General features: G+C 41.6%; 1 protein-coding gene across 1 annotated transcript in view; it reads left to right on the top strand.

Annotated features, from left to right (window-relative positions):
• Nucleotides 1–7,998, top strand: part of CCND2 (cyclin D2) — a 50,740-nt gene that overhangs the window by 9,110 nt on the left and 33,632 nt on the right. The window contains exon 3 of the mRNA XM_018558119.1: nucleotides 3,960–4,119. Coding sequence (XP_018413621.1) covers nucleotides 3,960–4,119 — 160 coding nt within the window. The remainder of the gene's footprint in view (nucleotides 1–3,959; nucleotides 4,120–7,998) is intronic.

Raw genomic sequence — 7,998 nt, 5'->3', positions numbered from 1 at the left:
GAAAAACAGACCTGGTCTGTTGCTCAGTGGTCCAAAGTCCTCTTTTCTGATGAGAGCAAATTTTGCATCTCATTTGGAAACCAAGGACCCAGAGTATGGAGGAAGAATGGAGAGGCACACACTGCAAGATGCTTGAAGTCCAGTGTGAAGTTTCCACAGTCTGTGTTAATTTGGGGAGCCATGTCATTTGCTGGTGTTGGTCCACTGCGCTTCATTAAGTCCAGGGTCTACGCAGCCGCCTACCAGGAGATTTTGGAGCACTTCATGCTTCCTTCCACAGACGAGCTCTATGGGGATGCTGACTTCATTTTTTAATTAGAATATCGTGCAAAAGTAATTGCAGTAAGTGCTGCAAAAGGGGCCCAAACCAAGTACTGAGTACATATGCATGCTTGTACTTTTCAGAGGTCCGATATTATTCTATGTACAATACTTGTTTTATTGATTGCATGTAATATTCAAATTTTCTGAGATTGTGAATTTGGGGTTTTCATGAGCTGTAAGCCATAATCATCACAATGATGACAAATCACGGCTTGAACTATCTTGCTTGGCATGTAATGAGTCTATCTCATATATTAGTTTCACCTTTAAGTTGCATTAATGAAATAAATGAACTTTGCACGATATTCTAATTATTCGAGTTTCACCTGTAGGTGCATGTGCAATACCCTAAGTAGGTGCATGTGCAATACCCTAAGTAGGTGCATGTGCAATACCCTAAATAGGTGCATGTCCAATACCCTAAATAGGTGCATGTGCTTTTCTCTAATGCAGCACACTACAGTGTATGGTAGTGCGTTACCGTAGGTTGTATGCGCTGCAAAGCATGTCCTTTGGCAAGCAACGTTGAGGAGCCACTAAAAATGAATGGCATCGCAGTGCAGCAATGTGCAAAGCATCCAACATGCGTTACTGCAGCACAACAGTGTGATCCCAGTTTTAGACAGTTAGGGCTGAAACACATAGGGGGAAAAGCTGTGTTGTGGTAACGTGCTGGTTTCTCCAACACATGTCATGTGCCTTGCAGTGCCCATCACTCTCTATGGCACCCCAACACAGTAAGGTGCACATTAACACACTACTATGCGTTGTGGTTTACTGTGTCAGAAAAAAATTGGATAGTTCCTGTGACTTCTTTTTTGAATGTGCTGCCTCAGTGTCAATGTGTAACACCACGTCAACATGACAACCCCCCCAAAAACAGCCAAAACTTGTTTGGTTTTTAGATAAAGTAAGGAGGGATTGGAACCCCAGTTTGGGTTTTTAATGCCATTCAGGAATTTTCTTCTCACTTACTGTCTTAGTGAAAAACAGGTTCACCAGACAGGAAATCTCCATCAACAACACAGACAGAAAAATAAATCTTCTTTTTCATTCAAGTTGGGGAGGCTGGAACCCCTGTCAGTTTCTAGTAGCTGTCTGTGTCCCTGAAAATATTTTCCTTCACTTCACTGTTTGGTAAAAACAGGGGAGGGTAACTCCAGCTGTTGTGGTACTACAAGTCCCATGAGGCATTGCAAGGCTGACAGTCACAGGCGTGACCAGACATCCCACCTCTCCCGGGCGTCTCCCACTATTAGCTATTAGAATAAACCTTTCCCTGTATTTTATGGAGGTTATTTACCTGTAAAAGCCTCCTTTTGTAGGCATCCGAAAGACCTGAGACTCCTGCTTGGTGCTGCCATCTTGGCTGTGATGTCAGCAGGCTCAGAGCTGTCACTTTATAGTGTTCCCAGCTACATAAAGGGTTATGTGAGGGGTGGTGGAGCTGGGCCAGCATATACACTAATTAGACTCTCCCCATAGAGGAGAGGGCTATGATGTCCAAGCAGGGAGGCTGTGCTAGTAGGTAACTGATTCTGCGGAAGTTGTCAAATTTGCTGCCAAGTTCAAAGGCACATTGCAAGTGCATAAACAATATTTTGGAAAGGAAAATGCTGCAAGTAAGCATTTCAGATACGTGATTTTTCTGTGTTTCTACAATGTTTTTAAAGTTAGTAACAGGATCTGTTTAAGCAGTTACATCCCTGGGAATTTCTTAGCATATGAAATGATATGGTATCTGTGGTTCTGTTGGATGTTTGGACATGTGGTTGTAACCTCTGCTTATGGCTTTTCATTATGTGCTCAGTTGGAAGTGTCCAGGTTTGTGGCAGGTGTTCTATAAAGCATATAGCTGTATAAAAGAAAGCTTTGGAAGTGAAGAATTGTTAGATCCTTGGATTTTAATGTTGTGTGTGGTCCTGCTGGGGAGATTTACTGTCTGTTTGTTCTGGTGACCATTGTGATCAGTACAGAAATTGATAGGAAATTGTCAAAGGAACAAGGAGGTCAGTGAAAATCTTCCTCTTGTGACAACCATCTAAGACGGGATTTCCTCTCTCGTTGGAAATACTTCCTGTTGTGACTCTAGGTACCAGTACCAGTGCACCATGGGCTACTTCCTGAAAGACATGGGTTCTAATCCCAATGTCAGCTCTCACAGGCGAAGGTGCCACAATTTGCAGGATAAAGCTGATATAAAAACGCACAAAATAATGCAGCTCTCTAATCATTCAAATTAGTTTTGTAAATGCGGGCACTGTAAGTAGCTTAATTTGTGCTGGAAACAGCTTATTGCAGTACCTGTACAGCAGGGCTGGAGTGCGAGAGGAAGAAGCAGCACAAGGCGTCAAATAGTTTGTGGCAAGAAGCATGCTGATAGAACGAGAAAACAAGAGTGTCAGAGAGATGAGCTTATCACTGTGCTGCTTCTTCTTTGACTGTCCAGTCACAGGCTGGATGATATGGGTTGAACGATGCTGCCCATCAGAGTGAGGAAGCCTAGGGGCAGAAAAAAGTACTGCGGGGAAATATGTGGATTGAAGGTGAATATTGCAGGAAATGTTGGTCTTGTTACTTTGGGGCTTATTCACAAAGATGCCGAAGGCACCCGAGTGAATAGCCGAGCCGAATTGAAGTGAGCCGAAGTAATAACTACGTTCGGCTATTCACTCCGGTTCAATGCGGCTGATTTCAGCCGTACATCAGCTGCTCTGCATTTTCAGCTGAGCCGAAGTGCAGTGGGACTTCGACTCAACACATCCAACATCTGTATTGGCTGAGCCGAAGCTCCAGCAGCTCACTCTCTGCCGTTCGCCCCTATTCTCATAGGGGCCATACGGCAGTGAGTGAATAGCCGATTGCCGCCGGCTATTCTGCTTGGTACCTCCGAGGTACCGAGCAGAATAGAAAATACGTGAAAAAAAAATATATATTTAAAATGTAAATAAATGTGAAAAAAATATATTTTTAAGAAGAAAAAAAACCAATTGGGCGGAGACTTGTAGCAGGCCCCGGCCAATGAACAACTGGGCGGAGCCAGCCATGAGATCACGGCTGGCTCCACCCAGCTGTCATTTGCGTCACGGCCTTCGGCAGGCCGTTCGCCCCGCTTTGGCTCAGTCGAGCAGAAGCATATGCCTTGGGCTTGGCTGAGCCGCTCGGCTGCCTTCCAATACTGTACGGGCTATTGTGAATAACCTGTACAGCAGCCCTTCGGTTTGACTGAACCGAACGGCTCCGGCGGCCGAAGGATCAGCCGAAGCTACGGGGTGGATCCTTCGGCTCAATAGTGAATAACCCTGTTTATCTTATAATTGGCTTTTCATTTTTATGTTATTTTTGGCTGGAGTTCTGCTTTAAGTATCCTGAAGGCCAGTATAGCCATAGGAGACTTCCTGTTGGATGTTATCCTAGCATTGGCTTTACATACACTTTAAGATCAATTTGTCACCCCAAAAGAAATCGAGAAGGCCAAGAATATATTATCTGTCTTCAGAAGCATGAACCTTTCCTTTATAAGAGAAGTCCAGCTGCTTTGTACAGTTAATTAGCACTAATACTCAATAATGACTCGAGATTCATGACGTTATGAGTGTATATAAGACTCAGTATTGCATTGGCTTTGTTTCTAGGAATGGGAACTGGTGGTCTTAGGAAAATTGAAGTGGAACCTTGCTGCTGTGACACCTCACGACTTTCTTGAACACATATTACGGAAGCTGCCTTTACCTAAAGAAAAGTTGCTTATGGTCCGAAAACATGCACAGACCTTTATTGCACTCTGTGCCACAGGTGAGTCCCATCCGTTTATACATGGCGTCATTCTGTTTCCTTATAACAATGTATTTGCTGGACATCTATTTATTATTTCTTTTTTATTTACTTTTTGTGATCATTTTTCACCTTCAAATCTAATTTTAAAGTAGAACTGAAGTTTTGGATAGAGTAAGGGAGGGTAAGCTTTTTTTTTTTTGTCAGCTTTTTTTTTTTGCCATTTGCATCCCATTGGGAAGATTTCTCTTCACTTCCTGTCCGATTTCCACAACAGGAAGTAAGAGGGAATCCCTCCAAGGTGAGGAAAATCTGTGACTGTCAGCAGAGTCACCAGAACTAGTGTCCACATTACAAGATTTTCCATCTGTTCCTTTTCTGATGACAACCCAAACTTGGGATTTTTTACAGTGATACCAGTCACCAGGACATATAGAGAGGATGAATCTCCCTAACAGGACACAGACAGCAATTTAAACCTGACGGGGGATTTATCCCTCTCCACTCTATCCAAAACTAAACAAAAAGTTTTGGCTTCAGTTATTACTATTATTATACAGGATTTATATAGCGCCAACAGTTTGCGCAGCGCTTTACAATATAAGGAAGACATTACAGTTGCACTTACAGTCATGCAGAATTATTAAATGCATATTTAAATGTAATTTTATATGCAAGTAGCAGAAGTACCTGAATTTGTTTTTATATTGGCCTCCTGCATTCCCCTGCAGGACTACAGACATAGCGGAGGCGTTTTCCATATCTTTAACACATCCGCTGATTCCGCACCTTTGTGGCTATTACTATAGCTGGAACCAGCCCAGAAAATCACGCTTGGACTTTTTTGCAGGATGCTTGTTTTCGTACCGCGCGGACGCTGCCCAAGTGGAAACATTGTACATTGGACTTAATTATTTTTCATGTTTAGCACGTTTATCGTGGAAAACCGCTAATGTTTGAACGGAGCCTCAAAGTGAGAGGTGGAGGGACATCAATAGGGCATATCAGCCATTACTGCACATGTGCTGAGCGTCCTGCTGCTCCATCATTGGTAATTCAGGCTGAGGGTGTGGTCTTGACCAGGCTGAACTTTTGCTGCAGTGAAGGTCCAGAGCCTGGTCATGATCTAGATCTCTCTGCATAGCACTGCTTGTCAGCTTTAAAGGGGATCTTTCACTGCCTTGTATATCTAGTACACATCTTGAGTTATTGTAGTAATGACGCCATTTTTATGTGACTTTTTACATGCATGCTGATAGTTTTATGGCTGTATTTCATTTACAAAATACAGATTATATCTCTGGTGACTATCTGTATGTTATGGAATGTGATCAGCATTCCTACTAAAAGACTTATGAGATAAAATCAATAGAAATGCAAAATGTCTGTACTTCCTTTATCAGACTGACCCAACCCAACCAGCATTTACAGAGAAAATGATAGCAAAGTATGGTCATGGTGTCATATTATAGTCATTGTGTCATATTATTAATCAGAATCTGCATAAGAAGCAAATAAGTCTGACCACATGTATGTCTAACATTACAATTCATGACTAGGAGTAGTGTGTTTATAAGACACTTTGGTGATTATATACAAGAAGCTGGTCCACTTGACATGATTTTGTTATACCATTATTGCACAGAAATAATGTTTCACATGTACACTGATCTACAAATGTTTGCTTTAATCTATAATGTCATCTGGTCATTGGTTGGATGATTACACAGGGATATAATCAAGTTAGCCATAGAAATTGAAGTGTATGTAAATCCTAAAAATGCATTTTCCTTCCCTCTGGTCTGTCAAATATACAGATGACGTTTTCTATAGGTAACGCTTTCAAAGCCTTTACAGCAAGCTCACAGTTCTATTAACCCTTTGACATAATTGTCAAGGGTTAACGTGTACATACAAGCAAGATTTTGTTTTGGATAGAGTAGGAAAGGGTTAAAAGCCACTTTCAATTTATGTTTATGTTTTATTGACTGGGACCTGTTGGGGAGATTTCCCTTCACTTTAGATCCGAAAGGTGAAGCTGGAAGCAAGAATAAAATCTGTCCAATAGAAGGAAATTTCCCCTTTCTGTCCAAAAGGAGGACATTTCCCCTTTTAGACAGTTGTCTCCAGAACACATGTCCCCCTCATCTCCTTTTTGTAGCGACAACTGTAAAATTTTGGATTTCTCGCCACTTTCTGTCTCTATGAAAATGGCCCCCAGGGCATATAAAGGGGTGAATCTCCCAAGTGGGGCACAGACAGCCATAAAAACTTCACAGGGGTTCTAAAAGCTTCCTTACTCTATACAATATTAAAAAAACACTTATAAAAACACTTTATTGTCCAGGGGCACCTTCAGAAATGCCTCAGTGCCTCAAGACAACAGAGTAGATGAGTTAAGTAATAGTTTATGAGAATGGATAGGTGTGGCAGTCAAACTGTGCATTTTTCTGTACCACACCTAGAGCTTTAATCCACAGCTCAGGATTGCTCCTCCACACACTTTAACTGTTCTGTTCTTAAACTGAGGAAACTACGTTGCCTTTCAAGACATGGGGGGGGGTCCGGGTAACTAGCTGGAGCTCCAGAATTAAGAATAATTTCCTGGTGGGCTCTGCTAATGGGAGCATATCTCCATTGGGCACAATGGATACTTAACTAGCAAGACTAAGGAACAAGATATGTAATCAGTACTATCTAAAGAATCCTTCCTCAACCTTTGAACCCTTGAAATGATTTTTAGGTCTCAGGGAAACCCTGATAATAACTACTGTATCTACAGCTTGACGTTCATAAGCGCAAACTGTAAGTTAAAATATAAGTAAAAGAATATGAAATATGGCATACTAAGCGTATTTGACATGCAGCACATTATTTTCAGCAATAATAATCAAAGTGGTGGTCAATGGGATAAATAACCTTATACATTGGTGGTCAGTGAGAAGAATGGTGTGCATAGTAACTATATGGTGAGAGCAGGAATCCCCCTCATGTTTTGGGTTTTTTTTGACATTGGGAAGAATGCCCCATATATTGGTGATCCATGGAAAGAAATATCCTTAGATTGCTGGTCATTGGAAAGAATGCCCCATACAATGGTGGGCAATGGGAGGAATTTCTTTCTACATTGGTGATCAGTGGGAAGAATGCTTCTTACATTGGTGGTCATTGGGAAGAATGCTTCTTACGTTGGTGGTCATTGGGAAGAATGCCCCATGATGGTTAGAGGCAAGAATGTTCCATTCAATGATGGTTAGAGGCAAGAATGCCCCATACATTTGTGCTCAATGGGAAGAATTTCTTCCTACATTGGTGATCAGTGGGAAGAATGCCCCATACATTTGTGGTCAATGGGAAGAATTTCTTCCTACATTGGTGATCAGTGGGAAGAATGCTTCTTACATTGGTGGTCATTGGGAAGAATGCTTCTTACATTCATGGTCAATGGGAAGAATGACCCATGCATTTGTGGCCATTGGGAAGAATGTTCCTTACATTCATGGTCAATGGGAAGAATGCCTCATACATTTGTGGTCATTAGGAAGAATTCCTTCTTACATTGGTGGTCATTGGGAAGAATGCTCCTTACATTCGTGGTCAGTGGGAAGAATGCCCCCTACTTTTGTGGTCATTGGAAAGACTGTCCCCCTTACAAATTACTAAAAACACCAAGGCACATTTGCTAATGCATTGCTGGGCTAAAGTGTGAATGGGTCCTTAAACATATAGACTGAGTGTCCCCCTATGCTTTAAGTTTGAACATTCTGTGATCACACGATAGTCATTGGTACTACATGCTACTCATATAGTTTACATTATAGGGAACCATTGATCCATTTATTTATTTTTAGCAATCCATCACTATATTAGCAATTAAAGTGTATGTACATCCAAAAATAA

The sequence above is a fragment of the Nanorana parkeri genome, unplaced genomic scaffold (assembly GCF_000935625.1).
Source record: "Nanorana parkeri isolate BGI_ZX_2015 unplaced genomic scaffold, ASM93562v1 scaffold14, whole genome shotgun sequence".
NCBI classification, from domain to species: Eukaryota; Metazoa; Chordata; class Amphibia; order Anura; family Dicroglossidae; genus Nanorana; species Nanorana parkeri.
Note: the sequence above shows the minus strand (reverse complement) of the source record. Positions and strands in the feature narration are given on the sequence as shown.